General features: G+C 36.5%; 2 protein-coding genes across 5 annotated transcripts in view; one reads left to right on the top strand and one right to left on the bottom strand.

Moving 5' to 3' along the window:
- RALGPS1 (Ral GEF with PH domain and SH3 binding motif 1) overlaps nucleotides 1–24,337 on the top strand; it is a 110,041-nt gene that overhangs the window by 30,327 nt on the left and 55,377 nt on the right. For 2 of the 4 annotated variants that reach the window (XM_080561719.1, XM_080561720.1), the window contains exon 11: nucleotides 15,610–15,690. The exons of the other annotated variants lie outside the window; for them this stretch is intronic. In XM_080561719.1, coding sequence (XP_080417845.1) covers nucleotides 15,610–15,690 — 81 coding nt within the window. The remainder of the gene's footprint in view (nucleotides 1–15,609; nucleotides 15,691–24,337) is intronic. 4 annotated transcript variants of the gene reach the window in all.
- Nucleotides 168–22,462, bottom strand: ANGPTL2 (angiopoietin like 2). The gene is made up of 5 exons (XM_080561731.1): nucleotides 21,892–22,462; nucleotides 11,917–12,773; nucleotides 2,719–2,912; nucleotides 2,256–2,526; nucleotides 168–1,784 (listed from the first exon to the last, which is right to left on the bottom strand). The coding sequence occupies exons 2-5, from the start codon at nucleotides 12,722–12,724 to the stop codon at nucleotides 1,585–1,587; spliced, it is 1,473 nt and encodes a 490-aa protein (XP_080417857.1). The 5' UTR covers nucleotides 12,725–12,773; nucleotides 21,892–22,462; the 3' UTR covers nucleotides 168–1,584.

Raw genomic sequence — 24,337 nt, 5'->3', positions numbered from 1 at the left:
TAAATTATTAGGTACAGCCAGACATACTCTTTTTCATTCATTATTCTGCTCCTTTCCTCTACCTCCTCCTCCCACCCCAGTTGGTTTGAATGTGTCAGATATACTCTGTGAAATTAATGATGCTTTTCTGTGAATAACCTCAACTAAAACAGGATGAAATCTGAACATTTCAAAATAACGTTTGTTGCTTTATTAAAAGATTACAATATTACAGGGATGATCTAATATATTAAAAACCCTACTTTGTTATATACAACACATGCTGCTTCACACGCCAGTTTAATGCACATCATACCTTTGTAAAGAATTTATGAGGTAATAAGGGAAGAAGTGTGCAAACAGATGCACAAACACATTAAGTGTCTTGCAGGCTTACTGAGAAATATATTGAAATTCCGGGGGTTTTTGCTTTCCCTCCTTCTTACATGCATTCTTTAACTTACATTTTTCATGGTAGTTTCCATTTTGAAAGGTCTGTTCTAGAAACCTACCATAGGAGAATATTAGAATTATGCCAGTCAGTATGTCATAGTTGTGACTAAACTCTTAATTATAGATGAGTAAAACGGTATAATAATTTGACAATAATATAATTGTGAAATATGGCAAATATAACTGTTCTTGGCTATAAGTAGCTTCTTTATATAATTTTCACCTATTGGCTATGAATATTAAATAGCTTATATAGTGGTATCCATCATTTGCCTGCAAAGTTGGATAGTCCCTTTAATTTATATCCAGCCATTTCTGACTAGAGAGCCTACACAGCAGGTAATGACTGAAGTCAGGTACAAAATATAGTATAGTATGACACGTTGGCTATACAGTATGTTATATCCATAGTGAATCTGAGTTTATTTCCCTGTGCAGGTAGCTAGTTCATTCTGATTAGGAAAATGATTAAAGTTTTCCATCTAAAACGTTTTAATCAAATGCCAATTCTAATTTGTAGGAACAGATTATTAAAATGCTCAAAGTAAATAGGAAAGACTGGATTTATTATGACAGTAATGGTTTGAGTATCTGTTCACAAACTCAAGTTATATAGTATTAATTTTATTCATATCAGTTAACAAAGATTAAATTAAAATAATCATACTAATATACCAGCTACCTAGTTCAAAGGATATGATTTCCTGTGTCTAGTGATTGCTTATAATAATAATAAAACTCTTGCTGTACAGTTTGTAATATTTCCTGTATTTGAGAATATTTAATATAACATCCAAAAATATTTAAATGTTGTGGCAGTATTTTTACCATCCAAACTTAATTTACAGGGAGTAAAAAACAGAAAATGTATCTACAATCCATCTCAATTGTCAGTTCTAAAAGGCTTAATATAACTGCTTCTAATACAGAGAGGTGTTCTGAATATTATGTTGTTTCAGTTTGTTTTTTTTACTTCAGCTTTTCTTTCCCTGGAATGATTCTTGAAAATAAAATATACAAGCCCTCACATCTTAGCAATAAATTTACAGTATCTTACATTCCTCATTTCTGAAATAATTCCAGGTGCTAACAGTATAGTTATACATCTTTTTTAGATCAAGAAAGGAAAAAAAAAAAAAGAGAAATATTATCTCAGTGGAATGTGTTAGGGTTAGGTCTTATCATCATAACAACTTTCTTTAGTGAATATGATCCCCCCCGGAATTCAGCCCAGTAAACACCATCCTGATACCGACTGCGGTAATGTCCTCCACGATACCAAACTCCATTGAGATTTGAATGAGCACATGCATTGTACCACCATCCTCCCTTTTGGTAATGAGCGCAATTACCTGTAAAAGAAAGCTATGATTCAGTCTCAGGAAAAAAGTGAAAAATCTTACAGCAAGCAAACAAGCCTAGCACAAAATATACTTTTAACTGTGTATTTAACATGTAGGTACTGTGCAGTGCAAGGTGCTGCTTCTTCAAGAACCAAGTCTATATTTTAAGTTCTACAAATGGACTCATTAATGCTACTGTGCTTTGCTGGAAAATCTGGTTGCATTATTGTCTCAAATAACCTTAATAATATATTTTACAGACCTGTGTTTAATGTAATTAATAAATATTTCAGTGAGAGTGAGAATTTTTAATTCAGTTAGTACATATAAGGGTTGACACATCAGTTTGTATTTCATAAGTTACTAATTGACAACTCTCTAAAATACAATTTCATTTTTATTTTTTTGTCTACAGCTGTATATTTTTTTCCGTTTCAAAAAAAAAAAAAAAGTCAAGGAAACCAAAAGGGGGCCTTGTACCTGTGTATACGTCATGGTCCCGGTCCAGTGTGGTGAACTGTTTACCATTGTGCCAAGTGAAAGAATCTCCTGCGTTTCCGTTATAGCGTCCCAGTCTCAACTTGTAATACTCACTTTCTGGCTCTAGTCTGAAGCTAGCATACTCAGCAAATACTTTCCGACCTGACCAGTCTTCCATTGTTATGAGCAGTTTGTAGTTGCCTTGATTTGTTAGCCAATAAATATTTTCTAAACCAAGCCAGTATTCTCCATCTATATTACCAAATCCTTGCTGTAAAGGAAGCAAGAGAAGGGCGTTAATACTGTGCATATGTTTTAATGGTAAATCTGGGTGTATTCTTAAGTAGAAAACAAATTCCTTTTTAAGAAGTCTATTGTCAAGACTCTAAAAATCACCTTTTAAATTAACTTTACCAATAATTTTTAGAGGGTAGAAGACATTAAACTGCTCACTTGTCCTAACCTTGTATGTCTCCCAGTTCCTGAAAAAGTTGACAGACCCATCCAGTCGTCTCTGAATGACTGTCCAGCCACCAGGGTCATGCCGTTGATCGCACCAGACCTGCATAAGTCGGTTTGTGTTTTCTGGTTTTACAAGATAGATGGAGCTTGTATCATGGCCATCTTCTAATGCTTGTAGGCAATCTCTCCAGGGCCCTGCGTCAAAAGAGAAGGACTCTGCAGTCAAAATGCAACTGAGTATAACTTCAATGCAGAGCAGTGTTTGAATTGGTAGCATGTTTCTACACTTTTCACAGTATATTTGCTTCAGCTGAATAGTGCATTTCTTTTTTCTCTTATTGAAGCTTTAGTGACCACTCAGTGTTTTCAAACAGATTACTTCACTGTAACTTTTTTTTCTGGAACACTTCACAATGAAATAATGATATGGGTAGATTTTTATGTAAGGCAACTGAAGTCTAGTAACATTGGTCATATTTTCAAAAAAACTAAATAGGAATTACTCTGTAGATATATATTAATATTTTCCTTTAGAAAACAGAATTATAAGTTTGACTTAATTTCTGTCTTGGAGATCCTGAGCTTTTTAGGTCTCCAAAAATGTAATGAAAATAAACAGTGGAATCAGCAACATAAAACATGAATGTAGGTTACTGCTGTCACTCTAATAAATGATAATAAGCTAAACAAAATAAAAAAATCAGATTCATAACATGGAATGTGCACTTATACAGTGAGAGATTTTTAGATAAATGAGGTGATATAAAATACTTTAAAATACTTTGCGTTCATGGAAGTCAAAGCTAGTGCTCTTTCCCATTTTCAGGAGAATGGATTTTTTGTTTCCCTGAATTTAGTAGACTCTGTAAAGAGCATAGTTGTTTTGAAAGTGTCTTTCGTTTGTTATTTTATTCCTGTGGGAAGATAAATAGATTCCATGTTAACAAGTCTGAGAAATTTAGATATGAACAATTCGTCAGTCCATGCTGATAACTGCATTTAGAATCCTCTAGATGTTCTGCTACTATGCTCATATCTGACGAGCAGTCAACAAGAAGTCAACACAGAATCCTCAGGGTTAGAAACCCTTGTTTTTTTTTCCATGCTGAAGGATGAAGGCTTGTCAGATCTTCTGTCAACAGTCATACCGAAGCATGTATTGCTATTATTTTAAATTAATTCAGTTCCTTTACCCTTTTTCATAATTCATTGTCCAACAATGGAAGTAGTAGAGCTATCCTTATACTTAGTAAATGAAGTAGTAATAAATGTTTCATAGGAAGAATTTTGGTGTTTTGGGGAGTTTGTTTGTTTGTTTGTTTGTTTATTTTTGTCTTTTTAACTAGCTAATAAAACATCAGTGCACCAGGAGGCAATCCAATTTTTTGGTGTGTGGTATTGCTGTGTTCTTGTTTCCTCAATCATATTCACAAAATGCAATTAGGGTGCTGCTGCTAAGCCCATTTTCTAATTCTGTTGTGCTTAACTGTTCAGATTTCTGGAAGTGCAGGTGTAGATAGAGTATTCTGTGACACAGTTGCATGGTTTTATTGTGAGTGGTGGAAGGAGATAGAGGTAGTGAATGATGGTAATTTAAATTGCTCTTGTTTATTTTATCGTAATGTGTATGTAGTGGCACATATTAAAAAGAGCAACTGTAGTTGTATTTTGAATTCTGGAGCTGTATAATTATTTACATTTTTTTCGGGGGTGGGTGGGGGGAGAAATTCTTGTGGCCGATCTCTTCCAGTGGCTTCTTTTACAGGATCTAAAATTTTTTTCATTATATTTTTAAGAACATGTGACATGAATGTGTGTTCAAATGCTTGTTATCTAAAAGAGACTGGAATACTTAAAAATACTCCACAACTGGAAATCACAATACTTTGATAAATAGTTTTAATTGTCACTTATTAAACTGAGCTATCTACAGTATTTGGACCCTCCTTTCATGTGTCTTGATGGAAGAACATCTTCAGCATGCTTTTCTTTTTTCCAAGTTGTGATACAATCACAACTAAAATGAGAAGAAATGTAGTATATGCCACTATCCATCTCTTCGTTCTTCTATCTGTACTGTATAGTTTGTGTCTATGCATACGGACATTCCACGTGCAAAATTACACTTACGTCCTCTTAACTTCATTGCCTTTGTTATTTTATAAGTATTTTCTGCATATTCTATATGTTTTCACCAAATACTTGCACTTGCTTTTCCTGCTAATTAACCTTTCTACCTTATTTTTTAAGTAATCGTAGTAATGAAAGCAATTGTTAAACGAAAATAATGAATATTAGTGGATTTATTATGAGAATGATTAACAAAAACATTACAGTGCATAGCTGTCTATAGGAATTCTCAGATCTTATGTTCCACTTGACAGTTCTAGCCTGGAAAATAAATGCCATGTTGTCTGTAGATTTTTATTTTATGGTAACGTAAGCTTCTTGCTAACTATTTTGAATTACCTACTTCTAACTGTCTCTCTATCTGTTGGGAGTAGAATGCATCCGATGATATAACAAGGTTTTGGAATTTGTTGGTAACAGCCTTTTGACAAATGCATAAAATGGAGAAACAGACAAAATAGAGAGCAATCCATATTAAATTTGAATCCAGCAAGTAGGGATGAACTGACAGAAAATCTGAAATAGAAAGCACTGTGGGCAATCTTTTGAGTGTGAAATAATGGAATCTGCAATTCTTACGAAATAAAAGAAATAAAAGAAAACAAAACAAAGAAAATGAGCTCAAATATAACAGACTTAAGCAAATTCAGAGAGCGAGAAAATCCTTTAGAAAAATTAGTCCAACAAAAGAGTTTAGAAGTTCATTAAAGAGTATCTGTTGAGAACACTACAGTGGATTTGCTATTGTAGAAGGCTAGGAAAAATAGTACGAAATTGACCTGGCTAGATCATGAACTTTCCAGTAGCTTTGAAAATCTGAAGAAAGCTCAGACAAACTAGTTGCTAGGTCAAAGTACTAGGCATGACCGTTTGTTGCTTTTGTTCTTAAATAAATAAAGACTACAACAGTATTAAGGCCAAGATAACAGAAAACATTGACCTACTACTTTGTGATGAAGACCATCTGTCAACAGATTAAAATAAGATGCCATTTAATACCTGTGGCTAGATGGTTAGTACAATCAGGAGCTTTGGCAAATTTAAGAACTTTAGATACGGTATAGAAAGGATTGGATAAAATGTACGTGGATTTTCTTTCCGTGGCTGGGCGGTTCTTTCAGTTGTGGTGGTAGGCAGGTTGTTTGTTTCATGGGTCATTGTTCATGGTATTTTTTTTCCTTTTTTTTTTTTTTCCTAATTCATTCTAGATATTTGTAGAGCCACCAGGGCGTGAGGGAGGGTGGTGAGGCTACCGGGGCAGGAGTTGGACTCGATGATCCTTATGGGTCCTTATGGGTCCCTTCCAACTAGGGATATTCTATGATTCTAATTGTGGGGAGGGGCTTTTGAGAACAGAGAACATCTTGGATGATGAGGAGAAGGTATTTTATGTTCCTTGCCTACTGAAAAGGTGAGGGAGGAAGGGAGTAGAGAAGGATATCCTAGAAATGAAAGACTAAATAGCTTAACTTCAGTAGTTGGGCATTTACTTGAACAAATCAAACTGTTGTAAACTAAAAAATGAGAGAAATATTTGTGTGGATTTTGTACAGAACAAACATGAAACTTCTTTTTCTGATAAGTTACATAGATAAGGGAAAAATAGCATATGTCAAATCAAATTGGGAAGGGACCTCTGGAGACCAAAATGAAAGACAGCTAGAAAAGCAGTACTTCCTCAGGCGAGGATCATGGGGTTCTATAGTACTGCAAGTTGATCATGAGTCAATAACACTTCACTTTGCAAAAAAGGAAAATGCTATATGAAGATAGAACAACAAAGGTACTATGCATATGAAGTAACTCTTCTATTCTTCTATGTGATAGTAAAGCCAGTTTGGGTACTTAAAAGCACAAGCAGAATGTGGGCCAGTGAATGAGTTTTCAACAAATTTTAACAGGTCAGGTAAAGTCTGAAAAGAATGTTTGAAGGATAGATACTTCACTTACAGAAAGTTAGAAAAACTATAATACTGTTCTTCCATACATTAAAAAGAAATAGATGCTTTTCTACGTCTGCTGTCCATAGGATGAATAGTAGTAGACTTAGGTTACAGCAAGGGAATTTGTTTTCCCCTGATGAATTGTCTAATCTGGCAGTAAACTCAGCTGGGGTTGGAAATATACTACCTAGCGAGGTTGTAAATCTCCATCATTAAGGTTATACAAGAATGGACTGGAGATGCATCTGTCAGAAATGAAGACTTTCTGCTTTGTGGGAAGAACCAAACATCATCTTCAGATTCCTTTCACCCAGATTTTATTTTAATAGTCTTCTGTACTTCTCCCTTCATATTTCTGTCACTGACTCAAGAGATGGACTTCTGATAAATTTGTGGATAATAGATCCAGAAAAGCAATTAATAAAATTTTGGAAAATAATGAGGAGATCAATGAGAATGTTACAGGAAAGAGAATTATATAGCAACTCTCACCAGCCACAGAACACGTTACCAGAAAATACTGGACTATCAGCCCTGGCTCAGGTCTAAGTCAACATATAATAGAATCATAGAATCATTAAGGTTGGAAAAGACCTTCGAGATCATCTGATCCAACCATACCCCTATCACCACTATCACCCACTAGACCACATCCCTAAACACCACATCCAACCTTTCCTTAAATACCCCCAGGGGCAGTGACACCTCCCTGGGCAGCCCGTTCCAATGTCTGACTACTCTTTCTGAAAAGAAACGTTCTAATTTCCAACCTAAACCTCCCCTGGTGCAACTTGAGGCCCTTGCCTCTTTTCCTAATCATTAAAGTGACTATCCTATCATAGAATCATAGAATGGTGTGGGTTGGAAGGAACCTTTAAGATATCTAGTTCCAACCCCCCACCATAGTCGGGGATGCCACCCACTAGATCAGGTTGCCCTGGGCCTCGTCCAACCCGCTCTTGAAAACCTCCGGGGTGGGGTGTCCGCAGATTCTCTGGGCAACCTGTTCCAGTACCTCACCAGCCTCCCAAGTGACGAATTTCCTCCTAACCTCTAATATAAATCTCCCCTCTTTCAGTTTAAAAGCGTTCCCCCTTGTCCTGTCATTGTCTGCCAGAGCAAGAAGTTGCTCTCCATCTTTTTTATAAGCCCCCTTACAGAACTGAAAAGCTGCAGTAAGGTCACCCCGGAGCCTTCTCTTCTTTAGGCTGAACAGCCCCAACTCTCTCAGCCTCTCTTCATAGGAGAGGTGCTCCAGTCCTCTGATCAGCTTTGTGGCCCTCCTCTGGACCCGTTGTAACAGCTCCATGTCCTTCTTGTGCTGGGGGCTCCAGACATGGACGCAGTACTCCAAGTGAGGCCTCACAAGGGCAGAGTAGAGGGGGACAATCCTCTCCCTTAACCTGCTGTCCATCTCTGTTGATGCAGCCCAGGATGCAGCTGGTCTTCTGGCCTGCAAGCACGCACTCCTGGCTCATGTCAAGCTTTTCATCCACCAGAACCCCCAAGCCCTTCTCTGCAGGGCTGCTCTCAATGAGTTCTTCTTCCAGTCTGTCCTCATGTCTGGGATTGGCCCCACTCAGGTGCAGCACCTTGCACTTGGACTTGTTGAACTTCGTTAGGTTCATGTGAGCCCAAGGTTCATGTGAGCCCACTTTCCTAGCTTGTCCAGGTGCCTTTGGATGGCATCCCTTCCTTCTGTTATATCAACTGCACCACTCAGCTTAGTGTCATCTGCAAACTTGCTGAGGGTGCAATTGATCCAGTTGTCTATGTCATTGATAAAGATATTAAAAAGTACCAGTCCAAGGGTAGTACTCTACTGATACATCCTCTACTGTATCAATTCAAAGAAATTATAATAGATGTGTTTTTCTCCTGTTATTATTATTTATTTTTTTTTACATAGTGAAAAATACCATGATTCTGAAGTTCTGTGGTTCTGTACTGGGTCTGGCTGCGATTGATTTAACTTCCCACACAGTGCTGTGCTCTGCGCGTGTTGCTGGCACTGACTTGGTATCACACCACACACACCCTCCAAAATCCAGTAGGCTGAGGGTGGGCAAGAGGTGGGGAGGGGACATCGCCAGGGCAACTGACCTAAACTGACCAAAGGGATATTCAGTGCTATGTGATGTCACACTCAGCAGTAAAAGCTGGGGAAGCGGAAGGAGAAAGGGAGGCTCTTGTTACGGAAGTGTCTGTCGTCCCAAACAACTGCTATGTGTATTGAGGCCCTGCTTCCCAGGATGTGGCTGAACATCCTTTGCTGATGGGAAGAAGAGAATAATTGTTTCTCCTTTTGGTTCTGTGTGGCCTTTGCTTTTGTTTCATTAAACAGCACCTATATCAAACCCAAACATTTCTTTCCTCCATCTCATTTTCTTCTCCTAGCCCTGCTGAAGAGGGGGAGTGAGAGCAGTTGAGTGGTAATTAGCTGCCTATCAGAGTTAAACAACAATAGGTTTTGCATGGCACAGTGCAAGCTATGGCCAGTTTATCTTTGGCAGTGTTATAAAATGACTACTTTGTAGCAAAGTGTGGTAGAGATTTTCGGTAGACTGAAACACCTGCTCAAGTTTCTTTCATTGGGAAAATTTCCGTGGAGAAGTAAGTTGTGTGTTTGTGGGTTTTTTTATTATTATTATTTTTATTTTATTTATTTATTTAATGGCAATTACTATATTTGATAAGAGAGTTTGACAGGTCATTTGAAGTAAGTTGCAAATAGCCTTGAAGTATATGCTATGTGTATCTCACATGCCTTACTTCATGCCTTAGTCAGTGGTATGCCTTTTTTTCTGAAGCAAGTGCATGTTGCTCCCATGCTTAAAAAAAAAAAAAAAAAGACTTCTCTTGTATTCCCAATTCAGGACACATAAAACATGAACTATGTTCTTGAAGTACGTGGAACCATAGGTGCAAGTGGATTCTTTACCTGTGATTTACCAATCACCTAGACTAATTGAGCTCTGATTTCCAGTGCTTGCATTCTGGCTTATGGCAGAACTCTTAAGAGAGTAGTAACAGCTATATAATATCCCGTATTATTGTACCACTTGCTTCCCTTTCCTCCTGTCTTAGAGTGCAAGTGCCCTATGCAAGTACAACACAGATATATTCCTTTCTGGATTTGTACAAGAACAAAAATTATCACCTGCTAGATTTAAAAACTTACAATAACCTCATAAATGTTTACACGAAGTGTCAAACCCCTTCAGATGTCGTGAATTATAGCAGTTCAATCTTGGGCACAAGTCAGTAATATTTAAATCATTGACTGTCAATTACTAAGAATTTTCTGCAACTCCTTCATCTCAAACATTTGGTATAAACTGATTTGTCTTGGTGAAGTAAGACAGGAAAAATCTGTGGGGCTAATGTGCTTAAATCTGTTAGGTATTCAGAATGCATTTTTTTGGCCTTTTTTTTTGTTTGTTCTACAACAGGTATATTAAAATTATGCTGACCTCCTCCTCTGAACATGCTATGAGACTCTTGATTCAGATTGTTGATGTGGGGAGTCTTGTATGGAAGGCTGTTGGGGATTACTGTAGCATTCTATGACTAATTAATCTTAGCCTGATTACCTTTTTTCCCTGGCCTTGACAATGCTACTGAAATTTCTTTATATTAAAAACAATAATAAAAATATAATACCTAGGACTTGAACTATTTTCCTTCTTACTTGCTATTCATTTAAAGCAAACTGACTCCATAACCAACATGATAAAAATATGTCTGTAAAATCACAGAATCTCAAAATAGCTGCAACTAAAAGTTAAGGACCTAAAACCTTGAGAGCAAGAGTGAACATAACCACTTCCTGTTTTAAGAAAGAATTAAGAGCCAAAAGTTCAGGGACTGTGAGGCTATCTGCATTAAGAACAGGTAAAATACTGTTTTTAAATTCTGCTGTTGTCAGTTTTATGCATTCCTGGGCTAAGAAGGCGTTTTAGCTGGAGATAGTTTGAGATAGTTCTAAACTCTGCAAACAAAGACTCAATAACAAGAACTGAAACAACCGTAAAATCAGTGTTCGATACAAAGTCACCTATTACCATTTCCTGTTCTTGAGGAGAAGGCACAGTAAGGTATAAAGGTAAAGATTGTGTTAGAATATAAATTCAGTGTTAGAATATAAATTCATTTCATGAGTGGTTCATCCAAAAGTCCCATTTGCTTCACTGGGAGTGTCTCCATTGATTTTGATTAAATTATTAACTCCAGTGGAACACCATATATAGATCTAATGGCAACTATTCACAAGAATCCGAATACCAAATGTGACTTGAATTTGGACAAAAGTCTAAAATTAATGTTTAATGCTCTAAATTTAGTGCAATTTCTCAAACTATTCCAACATCCCACCCAGCTACTCGTATTTTCCATTTTCTATCTCCTAATAAAAGCCTTGGAAATGAATAAAACTAGTAATATTCCCATAAGGTCAGGAAAGTCAGGCTTTAACAAGCTGAAATTTGAAGCCTAATCTATCATGTAGATAGAACTCTGTCCAAAAAATCTGGTGCTAAAAGAAACAGTAGTTTAAATATTCTAGATAGTCAGCAGTTACATTTACCTTTTCATACAATGTCAGTTTTTGAGGTATCCTGTCATACATTAGCACGTATTTTTAGATTACGTTTAATAATTTGTACCAATAACAAATGTGGAAGCAGTATAACTGTTTTTCAGAGATGGGCTTAAGATCGACTACTGTAGTATAACCTTTCTATAACCTTAATTGATAATACAGTAGTAAAACAATGACTGAAGAAGTTCCGAATGATTGTAGTGAACATTTTTATATTTTAAGGAAGAGGAGTAGGACTTTGTGGCAAACAGCGTTGAAGTACTTTTGTATCTACTAGTAGCCACAAGTCCAATGCTCCACTGAAGTCCAGTCATGCTACTACATTTTGGCTTTATGATCTCCCAAAGGGCTTTTGCCATTTGTACAGTTGGTTCAGTCAGCTCAATATACACAGACTGTGTCAGATCTAAGAATCTCAATCAGTTCAAAATCATTTATTTTGCTAGATAAATTATTTGCATTTTCTTACATTACGATGTTTCCTACTACTTATTATTAGTGTAGACATATCAATAATATTACTTACCAGATGGTTTATCAGTTGAAGTTGGAATACTAGTTACTGCGGGCATGGTTGGTAAGGTAGGTGGCAGAACCTTCAGATTCTGATCACTCTGAATCTCATTAGTAGATATCTGGTTAATCAGGCGATTGTAAGTAGGAGGGTGGTACGCTTTGTTTGGTGGCTGTGGAGTTTGTGGAAGAGGCTTTATGGATGGCATTCTCTGACAGTGTTCTTCTAGCTGGGCAATTATTATTGACTGATTATTTGCAATTGACATCAAATGTTGGTACTTGTACTCTAAGTCTTTGTACTTGTTTGCAAGCTGCAGCATGTCTGCAGTTTGGTTCAAAATCTTATTCTCAAGTTGGGAAAGTTCTAAGGCATTGTCCCGTTTCCGGATAATTTCATGTAGTAACTGCATGTAGAGTTGTGTGACACGAGAGTTCATATTTCTGCTCTCTTTTCTTAAGAGCTTGACCTCATTAACAATCCCACCATCTACCTCTACCAATTGCTGGAGAGTTTCTATTTGTCTCTTCTGTTTAAGAAGTTCATTGTTAAGTAACTGTAATTCCTGTTTATTTACCCGGTTTTCAAGTAGAACCTCAGGTTCTTTAGAATTAACACAAATGGCACCTGTCACTCTCTGCTGAGGTACAATAAAGGTATAAGTGCATTTGTCCTGTGTGTCACTGGAACGTTTATATCTGTTCATATAAATGAATTCTTGTTCTTTTTCTTCATCATTGCCTTCAAATCCCTGTGTTTTGCTTGCAGCAGTTCCCACAAGAACTATAAGCATTAAACAGATGAGTCTTCTTGTCATCATGATCCTCTATTTCTGGTTAAATATTCTTCTGCAAAGAACTTCGTAAAATCTGTTTTAAAATAAATTTAACAGTAAGTAACATATTGGAAATTTGTGCAAGCTTTAAAAAAAAACAACAATAAAAAAATGATAATCTGTTCTAAAACTGACAATAGAACATTACATAGTATTTAGAATCATAGAATCATAGAAACACAAGGTTGGAAAGGACTTACAAGATCATCTAGTCCAACCGTCATCCTATCACCAATACTACCCACTAAGCTACTAAATCATATCTCGTAGCACCTTGTCCAGGCACTTTCTGAACACCGCAAGGGACAGTGACTCCACCACCTCCCTGGGCAGGCTGTTCCAGTGTCTGACCACTCTTTGAGAGAGAGTTTTTCCTGATGCCTAATCTAAATTTTCCTAGGCGCAAGCTGTGGCCATTTAAATTAGCTTGTCTGTGAACGAAAGAGATAATTTTCTTGTCCTATATGAGCTCCTGTGAGCTAAAGGGGGCATCATCAGGAATAACTGTGCCACACTGTGGTCAGAACTGCAGTTAGTAGTTGCCAGATTATCTAAAGCCTGTCAAGAACCCCAAGAAACCATGTAATAAACACCAGTATTTGAAGAGCCCTTTCTACCAGGCAAGTACCACAAGTTTCCAAAATCGATGTTTTCATTTAAACATATATTTTCATTTTGTATAGCTACAAATATAATCCTTAAAAATTAATCTCTTTAAAAACAAACAAAATAATACAACAAGCTTATAGGCAACAGTTTTCTAGGAAACATGAACTTAGCATTGGCAATACTGCCATGAATGCCCTTGTCAGGGAGCATTCTTTTATGAGCTGCATAAATACAACCTTGATGTCACGTATTTCTAATAGATTTGTTGGTTAATTTTAACATGCATGTGTACATCTATCCTAGTTTTCATAATTAAAAAAAAATCCAATAAAGAGCTTCTTCAGTGTATAAAGCCTGCTTGATACTTTTTAAAACCAAGGTGGTGTATCAACGTATTTTTTCTTTGCTTATAAAACATTTCACATGGAATAACCATTCAGTGTCAACTGTCACCTTACTGTTTGGTCATCTTTAGTACAATGTAATTTTATAAATGACATGACCTGTGATACTAACAGCTATGAGAAACTCAAACGAGCACAGCTGAGCAGCTGAGGGGTAGCAGAGATGATGTATGAGGAGCATCAGAGCAAGCTAGGTTTGTTTAGCCTAGGAGAGGAGGTAAGAGACATATTCCTGCTGTTTTAAGCTGCTTAATGGGTGTTAGTAGAGAAGATGGATTCTTTTCAGAAGGGCACGGTGAAAGGACAGGGGTCAATGGATCCAAATTGCTTCAGGAAAAATTTATTTTGGATTTCAGAAGAGTTTCACAATGATGGCAGCCAAGGACTGAAGCAGTGTCCTGGTTTCAGCAGAGATAGTTTTCTTCCTAGTAGCTGGTACGGTGCTGTATTTTGGGTTTAGGATGAGAATAATGCTGGTAGCACACCAGTGTTTTAGCAGTTACAGAGCAGCGCTTACACATAGCAGAAAGGACTTTTCAGCTTCTCATACTGCCCTGCCAGCAAGGAGGCCGGGGGTGCACAAGGAGCTGGGAGGGAACACGGCCAGGACAGCTCATCCAAACTGGCCAGAGGGCTGTCCTGTGTACCCTATGGTGTCATGCAGAACGATAAAACTTAGGGGGAGTTAGGTGGGGGGGAGGCCAGTGCTCAGGGGCGCTGGTTGTCGAGTGGTGAGCAATTGTATTGGGCACCACTTGTTACGTATATTCTTTTGTCATCATTTCTTTTCCTTTTCTGTCCTATTAAACTGTCATTGTCTCAACGCATGAGTTCCCCCCCCCCCCCCCCCTTTTTCCCATTCTTTCCCCCATCCCGCTGTGGGGAGCAGGATGAGTAAATGAACAGCTGTGTGGTGCTGAGCTAAACCACAAGCAGTCACACAAAGAGATGGTGGAATTTCCATTCCTGGAAATATATAAGCTTTTGATTTAGGCAAGGCGCTGAGCGACGTGATCTAATGTTGAAGTTAGTGTGAGAAGACGGTGAGGTCCCATCCAGTGTGATTTTTTTTTTTTTAATGATTCTAGGCAGCTGCTGACTTTAAAGCAATTTTTCTTAGTTCCAAAATAATGATGGATATGCAGGCTTTAATTATTCATACTGAGAAGAGAGATGGTTATTAGTCATTCACATTTTTCTGTTTTGAAATAAACCAAATAAATTTCTATAAATGCTTCTGTAAATGATTTAAACAAATGCAAGCAGGACTGATCATTCTCAAAGCTTTTGGAAATGTATTTTTGCCTCAGTTTCTCATGCAGTTTGGAATAAGCTTTTTCATTTTGCAAACAGAAGGGCATTGTACTTTACAGAACTTGTCAAGAGTTTTGAAAACTCGACAGATAAATGTTTGGGATTTTATATGGTTTCTCTGAGTAAAGGAATGTTATTTGGAACCCTGGAAAATGGGGAACATAAATTCACCCCAGACAGCAGTAATCTGCACAATCAACATTTGCATAGCAAGTCACATTTAGAAATCATGGGAGTTTCCAGGCCTTGTATTACAGTATAGATGTACTGTTCTTGCAAATGTCTCTAACATAGTAGGTGTAAAATGGGTTTTATTTCAGTGTTTGAATTGAAATACCTTTCTTCCCCTCAAAAAATGTAAGTATTTTGACCCACTGAAAGGAAACTAATTTTTTTCTCTGAGTTCACTTTTGTCTGTTTACAGCATCTCATGTCCTTATTCAAGCATAGGATTTGGGGTGCAGATTCTTTTCCAGGCTGAAGAAATACAGAAGAACTTATAACAGTTTGTTTTTTCTCCTTTTCTTTTTTTTTTTTTTTAAGAATTGTATAAGAAAACATGGAACAGAGTTCATCAACCTCATCTTAACATATCTGTTCAAACATTATTTCAAAATTCAGAAGGTAAGCCGTCAGTGAATGACATCAGCATGATTAGACCGTGCTGAAATGCTTCTCTCTTATAAACTTGTCTGCATGTCACCTTTTCTAAGGTGTTCTTCCTATAAGAAAAAACATAGGAAATAAAAGTATATTGGTAAAAAAAAGCACCTTTACAAATTGAAGCAAGAAGTGTACTGTCTTCAGATGTCTTCCTTCCTGCAGTCTGTTTGTGAAATAATCTCTTAGTTTTATTGTCTGTACTTGTTCATTTTTAAAAAGGAAGAAAGTTCAGAATGAAGAGTATTTGTTGCATATTGTGATTGGCTACATCAAATACATTGCATTTTTTCTGTAGCTGGATTCAAGTGAGCTTCATAACCAACATGCTCGTTTGCACAACTCTGAATGATGATTCCTTCAGGGAGAAAAAAAAAAAAGCATGCTAGAAGTGGGGCAAGAAGCCAGAGAAGCAGTTTTAAGGAAGGCTTTAATACTTTTGATTTGCTTCCTCATCATTTTTGATTAGGAGAACATAAGATTTTTAGGACATCAGGATTCCTTCCCATGAGAGAGGAAGATCGTACTTATTAGATGTATAGCACACTAGCTTTCTGTTTTCTTCTGTTGTACTTATGCGGAGTAATTGCTTGTACTCTTTGTCCTTAATTAGTGCTGCTTCTTGCTGATGACGTTTCTTCCTGTTTCTCTGGCTCAGTCTCCCTCTTCCTCTTTTCCCCCTTCCTAACTCTTCTGCATTGGACTGGGAGGGAGCTGTATTGCTGAGGCCATGTTTGTCACCAGTGCAAAATTCCACTTAAGTATCTGTAGACTTTTCAACCTTGCTGTTGCATGGAGCAGCATTGTATAAAGACATGTTTGTAGGTTTGGTGTAAATTTTATTTGCTGGAAATACACCATGTCTTTCTCTTATCCTCATACGCACAAACAAAATTTCTCCAACAAACAAGCATACAAACAAAAGCAGAAGTGAAAGAATCACGCTTAGGAAGAAGAAATGTCATTTTAATTACAAATGAAATATAACTTCTAATTAGGAAAAGCATGGGAGTTTGAAGTAATTTCATTTTTAAGATTCTGGCTGTTCAATACTTGTGTACTCCTATAAGCATTTTACATGGAAGTTGGTACAGTTATATTGCCAAACTCATCCTAGTACTGACCCAGCTAAAATCAAATTTGTGTATGCTTACCCTACTTGGTAGCATATATTATTCTGTTCAAATTTTTTTTTTTGCCAATACAACTGCATCTGTATGAAAACTGTTGGCAGCATTGTTGTTATAACAGTATCATTTTTCATACTCCTAGCTAGAGTAAGTGCTTTGGTAAAAAATAAATAAATCAGGTTGTAGATCAAACGTTGGCCTATTTATGTATATAACTGAAAGTAGGTAATAACAATTTGGTTTGTTTGCTCATTCATTGTTTGCTCAACTGAGGATGTTCCCGTGATCTGGTGAAAAAAGAGGTAATAAATTTTCTGAAAGGGATATTGTATGTTTCAGCTTTTGATTGCTTTTTCCTGTCATTTAAATGGAAAAAACAAATAAAATCTTTCTTTAATTTTCCTTGGAAATATTTCTGTTTTGTACTCTGTCATATTTATATAGGATTTTTGGTTAGTCAAAATATATTACCTTTGGATTGTTATGAATATCTTGAAAGTTACAGGTGATATTTCAACAGGAGTAGAGTATTTTACCATCTGAAATTACACAGCTGTTTCACAGTCTGTAATTTATTACTGCCATGATCCTGAAATAGTGAATTTAAAAATATTTCTACGTGCAAAGTATTACTGTTTGACAGATGTTCAGAGTTGTGTTCTTTTAATCAGCTGACCTTAAGAGAAGGCATGGAAGGTGGCAATGCCAGCAGTATGTTTTTTGTTTTTTTTTTTACGCTACTTGTATACAAAATGCACATTTAATTGTGAAAGTTCCAGCATGTGTACTTTTTTCCCTTATTTGTTCTGGTACCATCCTTCACAGGACCTCATTTTTACAAAACAGACATGCATGTATTTGTATTTAACCATTTCTTTAAGGTTTTATGAAATACTTTACCTATCCTTAGGACTTGTGTGTGCAAATGAGAATGAGGCATGTCTCCATCAGATGAAAGTATGACTTGCAATAATGTAATTGAGTTTCTTTGAAAATGCAAACAGTAACCTTTCAATGCTATGGCTGGTTTTTGTTGGATTATTTTTTTTGAATAAAATAGACGTTTGCAGTATTACTCTGGAAAGAAAGTTTTTTATAAAAGCCTCAGTATGTTATCAACACTTTTGCATGTGGAACTCAAGTGGTTTGCAATGTTGAGTCTTTCAACCATTGAGAGACTGATCTCTTATCTCTGAGTGTCTGTACTGTGTTTTTTACACCTACACTTTCAGTGTTCCGCAAAGAAGAGCTGAGACCATAGGAAAACCACTGGAAGGTAGCTAAGCACTGAACTTAATTATTTTTTATTTTGGATTACAAGTCAGTTCAAGGAGAGAATGTCTTGACATTTAATGAAGACATCACCTATAATACAGCATTTTGGAAAAATACAAAAGTAAAATAATGAGCTCTGTAAATCTTGTGTGAAAGACCTTAACTAAGATAAACGTGGAAGAGAATTGTCTAGATTCCGTACCAGAATATAAATTTTATTGTTATGGGTTTTTTCTACAGATAAGGTTCATGAAACAGCCCAGTAGGTAAAAGCTCTGTAACTGCTTCTTGCTGCTCCTCTTGTTTTTCTATAGTAAGCTGTTATTAATCCAGAGGACTGAAGGTATGCAAATGTCATGTACTGAGGTATATAAATGCAGCTTTTGTATAAATGATATGTGACACTGTATCCATGCTTGGAGACTGCATTACAGGGAAGACATTTTTCTGTACTAAAACCAAGATGTTACATGAGGGGAATTCTAGGGACTTCAGAAACCATTTGAATAAAGTTATTCAGTACTGTGTAGTATAGTTAACTTTACTGCAAAGGTAATCTAATTAAGAAGAAACACTTTACCATTGTGGTTTGAGGAGCAAATAATTAAGATCCTATATAGCAATTCTCACTTACAAACCATGAAAAAACTGTTTTGTTTTTTTTTAATGTTGCAGCTCAGGAGCCAAGTAGGCATTTTCAGTCCATCAGGCTTCAGTTATGCTAGTCATAAAGAAGGTGAAGGAGGATGTTTCGTACCTGACTTTTTACGCTTAAGCAGGAGTGCTCCATCAACTGTCAAAGTAAAATAGGATTCCTTTTTTAACTTATGGTATCTTTTGGGATAGTAACTGTTGTTAAAGGAAAAATGATTTTCAGTCATTGTCGTTCAGTTCCCTTTAAAATGCACCCCAGAGTATTACATACTGAGAAAAATAATTTCAGTTTGGAGTTTTATTATTTCACTCTATTTTATGTCTACGTTTTTTTACGTCATGTTTTCTTTCTTTTGAAGGGGAGGGGGGAGGGCAGGGGGCATATTAAGTGACTTTCATCTCATTAAAGAGTGAATAGACAAGGTCTAACGCTCAATTTATTTGCGTCATTGTATGTTGTTCATCCTGTTCTGACTGAAAGCGCTTATAGTCTAGACTGAATTGTTAAGTGTATGCCCAAGTTGAATGCACATATTTAAACTGATACTTCATGGCTCTTTAGAAATACCCAGATAGATGGAAAAACATATATATGTGAAATATACAAGATACTCGCTTTTTGCACAACACTAGTATTTTCTGACATTTCCCTGTATGGTTGTTTTTGACTTAGAAGAAAAAAGCAACAGTGTGACCCTACCTACAAATGAGTTTGTATTGCTACATTAAACCACTCTAACAAAATTCAGTTCTGTGGGTTAATCAGTATATTTTTTGTGCGTATGTTGGTCATACTTAATATAATGAGGCTAGCAGTCATTTGATGGTCTGGCTTTTCCTACATAACCCTGCATGCTGTGGTACCATGTGTGCAGCTTACTCAAGTATTTAGATACATAAATAAAAGCATATTCACAAAAGGCATAGTGTTAGATCGTATAACATTTTTGCTTGAAAAGATCAGCTATTTTGTTTGATTGTGTACTCAAGCGTAGTTTGATACTTGTTCATTCTAAACAAGAAACATGAAAAGCTAACAACAAATCTTCACTGTTTCTTTAATAATACTGTCTATGATATTAAAAGGGTTTTTAGAGTAGGTAGTGCAGTTGTACATTTTAATGGAATTGTAAAAGCAAATGGAGCAAGGTTGTCAAAAAATGTAAATTCCTACTATACAAAGATCAGAGGTGGTTTTTTTGTTGTTGTTTTGTTGTGATGCTTCCCCCCCCCCCCCCCCCCCCCAAACATTAGTGTTTGCTTCTGCAGAGTCCTTTCATAGTCAGTGTTTGTGGATGTACAGTTAGCTAGCATGTTCCAGGCACCAAGCCAGTACTATTATCTGGATTTCACGACATTATTGTGAAAAGATATATAAGCATGACTTTTCTGAAGCTACTTTCTTTCTTATTCCCTGCCACTTTTTTCAAAGCACGCACCCATGCAGTGTTCCTATTCTCTCTCCCAAATACTCTTTTGAATAGAATTATATTAATCTATCGATTTTTCATGTAGCCTTTGTATTTAATTTATTCATTTTTGCTCAATTTGAAGGGGAAGGGACTTCCCTTGATACAGATTTTCTTTTAGAATTAACTCCTGTAGCTTGATTTTAGGTGAAAATTATTGCTGTGAAAAAGCTGAACATTAAAATTTTTCAGTTTGGTAAAAGGAAATTCACAGTGAAAGTACTGCACAGTAGTGTGAATGCCACATGTATTAGGAAAAGTTTTAAAGTTTTGCTTGAAGTATAATAGTGGATAGGAAAAGGTTGACACATAGTAAGTAGCATGCACTTTCAATTTTGAAAAGGTGATGTAAAAGAAAGTTTAATTACGAGTTTATTGGGTGGAGTTATATATTTTTTTTTTGTCACTAGTTCTTGGTGCCATTGTGAGCCATGCCGCACTTCTGACAGAAACTAATTAATTGCTTCAGAAGCTTTTATTATAATGCATTCTATACTTAGCTTCTTTGTCCATTTAAATTTGTGGTAAAATCTTGATTCAAAAACTATCTTGTGCTTCTTAAAGGGAAAGATTTTATTTTATTTTATTTATTTTTTCTTTACTCTGGGGAATGGATGACTAATGAAACACTTCAGAATGAGGATGTCTTAGTTCCTGGAGAACTTTTGTTTTGAAATACTACCAACTGCTTCTGGAAACTTCAAAGGATTATGTATCCTTTGCTGCCATGTAATATTTTGAAGTTTTTGGCAAAAGTATACAGCCTTTTAAGTTACAAGAAGTACAGATTTTCATTCTTGATTACCAAGAATTTTAGTAATATTGTTTGTGGGTTGTTCTTTTTGCTTTACTAAATTTCCGTCCTAGACATGGAATGTAATTATTGAGAGAGCACTGTTAGTGATGTTATTTCCCTTAACAGTGGCCTCACTTTATTTTTCACTTAATCCAGTCACTACCAAAAAAAATGTTTATGCTGTGTGTGTACACGTGTACATGCACTTAGTACGTAATAGCCCTTAAACACATACACATTTTAATAAATGTGACTCATTTTGCTCATGAAGAATAGTAGTTGGATCATAAAGTAAATATTTAATGTTTACACAAAGATACTCATACATGCTATGTTCTGTTCTTCAGTGAAATTTATTTTGTAAACTGTTATAAAGTTCCAGGAACTATTGTGTCTCCTTGATCAGACATGAGTGTAAGAAAGAACAGAGATTTCATCATTTTTACTACAGGTAGTCCTTTAGAAAAGTTATCATTAGAAATTAGTATGTTCTAGAAAGTTTGTTGAAAGACACGCAGTATTCATATGCATTTGCAGCCGGTTTGAGGAAACATGAAGCCCAAAGTTACATGCAGAATTAAATAAGATAAAATAAATTTCATATTCGAGAAAATAATGGCAAGAAGGCTCTTCAGTGCCTGGCATCATAAAATATCTCAACTATTTTCACATCTAAATTTGTTTTAAATTTGTGTAAAGGTTTGCTGTTTGTATTAGGGAGCAGTAATGCCTTTGAAAAGCTTACACTCACTCATATGCAAACCAATCAGTCTTTGGACTGTCAACGTACAAAAACATACGCATATTTTAAATTTAACCCATTTGTACTGTGCATTCTTACCCTGTCTCCTTCGTCTTCTTTCTTCTGTCCTTAGCGTGCCTTCATCAAAGGTTATCGGAACAACTTGTCCGCACGAGTTGTGGCATCTCACTTAGCAGTTTGCGTATCGTAAGCGCACCTCTTCAGTGAACGTAGCCTGGAGTCTACAGCTGAATAGCTTTGTGCGCTGTACTGAAGTTAGAAAAGCAAATGTCTGGATGATCTACAAAATTAATTCCTTTCTTTTTCTCTATTTTTTAAAGATTTTTCACAGCCTGGCTGTTCAGTCTAAGCCATGCATCTGTACAGTGTTACCATTGAGGTACGGTAAGACTTTGTCTTGGTGAGAGAGAACTCAGCATTCTGGTTTTAAAATTGTGAGTCCATCATTTCTTGTAAGGCTAAAGCAGCCTTATTTGAACTTCAGCTCCTTTGTGGTAGACCTACATCTGGTAGGGGGGAAAAAAAGGCAGGCGTGCAGCAAGCTGACAGGTTTTGGTTGGGTAGGCTTTTTTCCTCCTCCCACGAGTGCAAGGGCTCCGCCGGTAACAGACGCGCAGGCCCCGCCGCCAGCGGCCGCGGCTGCTCGGAGCCCCGGGGCGGGGCCTCGGCCGCAGCTCGGCTGCAGCAAGGGCCGGGCCGCGTGGGGCGCCTCGCTCGGGGCAGAGCTGGGTTTCGCTGTTTGTTGTATTTGCTTGCGGTTTTTTAAATCTGTTTCTGTAACTGAAACTCCTTAACCGTGAGTCACGAGTTCTTGTTCACAGTGCTAAAAACGTGTAAAAGCTAGACCCGGCTAAACTGTTGTGTTGTTGCCGTTGATTGAATAATCAGTGACAGTCCAAAATGGAAGTTATTTTTCTGTTGTGTAAAACGGTTAATCTTTAGAGTTAGGAAGAAATTCTGGAGACCGTGTTTGAGTGTGGTTTCGTTTCTAGGTCAAATGAGATGTTAGAATGTGTAACTGTATAGGATTCGTCCCCAAAATGTCGGAGTGGGGGGTGGCTACTTCCTGCTCGTAAGGCTTTTTACAACGCGCTCTCTGACGGGAGAAGGAATATTTTTCATCCAGACATTGAAGGAGCCTCTACTAGTTTTTCACTGATGGCTCCTCTTTGATGCTGACAAATACAGCAAAGCTGCTTTATTCAGAGTACCACTGATTTTATTTATTTATTAGCACTTCCTAGGTCACTTCTATCAGGAAGCAGCATGTTCTCAGACAAAAAAGAATGTAAAATTGTCCGAATTCAAGCTAACTCTTATAATAATCTAATGCAGATTGAGAATCCATAATTTGGGTGAACGCCAGTGCATTTTTTAATGCTTGCCTGATAGTTCTAGTAGTCTAAAGCATGTTTCTCATTTGATTGCTATGAGGTCTTATTCCCCTGAACCTTTCTAAAAATTTGCTGTCACAGAAGTTTCTATATGCAGAGTATTTCTGGTCATTAGCTATTACCTCTGTTTTTAAAAAGAATTTTTTGAATTAATGTAAAATTCATCTTTACAACGTACTTAAAACTTGCTAGGAATCTTGCAAAGAAATTAGCAAAATTAAAAGTGAAGCTTAACAGAGCAAAGAAGTACATTTTAAACTACCTTTTTACCAACTGCTTTACAAACCAAACAATTCACTGTAATTGTATGTCAGTCACCTGTAGAAACCTATAATGCGGTCCGATAATTTATTTGCTCATAGTTTTTCAAGCACTTTTAAGGATCTTTGGGCTTTGAAGAAACTGAGGAAAAGAATATGGGAACACTGAAATTAGTCAAAGGACAAATAAGCAGATTAAAATGTATTACACTAGTAATTCCATATGCTTTTAGGGTTTTCCCCCTTTCTTGTAATTGTTTCTTGTACCCTTAGTGTGTGGCCTGTGATACCTGCAGAGAATATTAGCACCTCTCATTAGTTACTGTCATTATCGTATCATTTTTTTGTAGTTTAAATTGAAAGTTTACTTATTTCTCTTGCCATAGACATACAAGCAGGGACCGAAGTTGCCATTTTAGTGCACTTAAGTAGCGTGTTCTATATACTTGAGATTAAAGCATTTTAGAGCTTTTCCAATGCATTAATTTTATATAGGGAAAAAAAAAGTTTTAATTGAATTGCAGTGTGAATATTCTGTTCATTTTTGAAATACTTAGCAAAAAAAAAAAATTTCTTTCAGTTTGCCTATGATTACCCCTCCCTCATTTCCAAGGTGCCTTTTCAACGTACAGCTACATAGAGCTTCTTGAGGGACAGAACAGGAGAAGTGAAGTGTGGTTGTCATCAGTGTTTGCCAAGTTATGAAGGTGCCTAGTTTTTGCAATGATCAATTTTTCAAATTCCTGGCCATTTACAGAGACAGAAAAGTTAAGTGTCTACCTTGATTACTACTGAGTCAAATATTTAATTTTAATCTAAAAGTGAATGCTTTCAGTTCTTTGCTTTTTTAGAAAAATACATGTTTCTAAC

This window comes from Anser brachyrhynchus (assembly GCF_964034855.1).
Source record: "Anser brachyrhynchus genome assembly, chromosome: 19".
In the NCBI taxonomy this organism is placed as follows: Eukaryota; Metazoa; Chordata; class Aves; order Anseriformes; family Anatidae; genus Anser; species Anser brachyrhynchus.
This window is presented reverse-complemented; position numbering and strand designations above follow the sequence as displayed.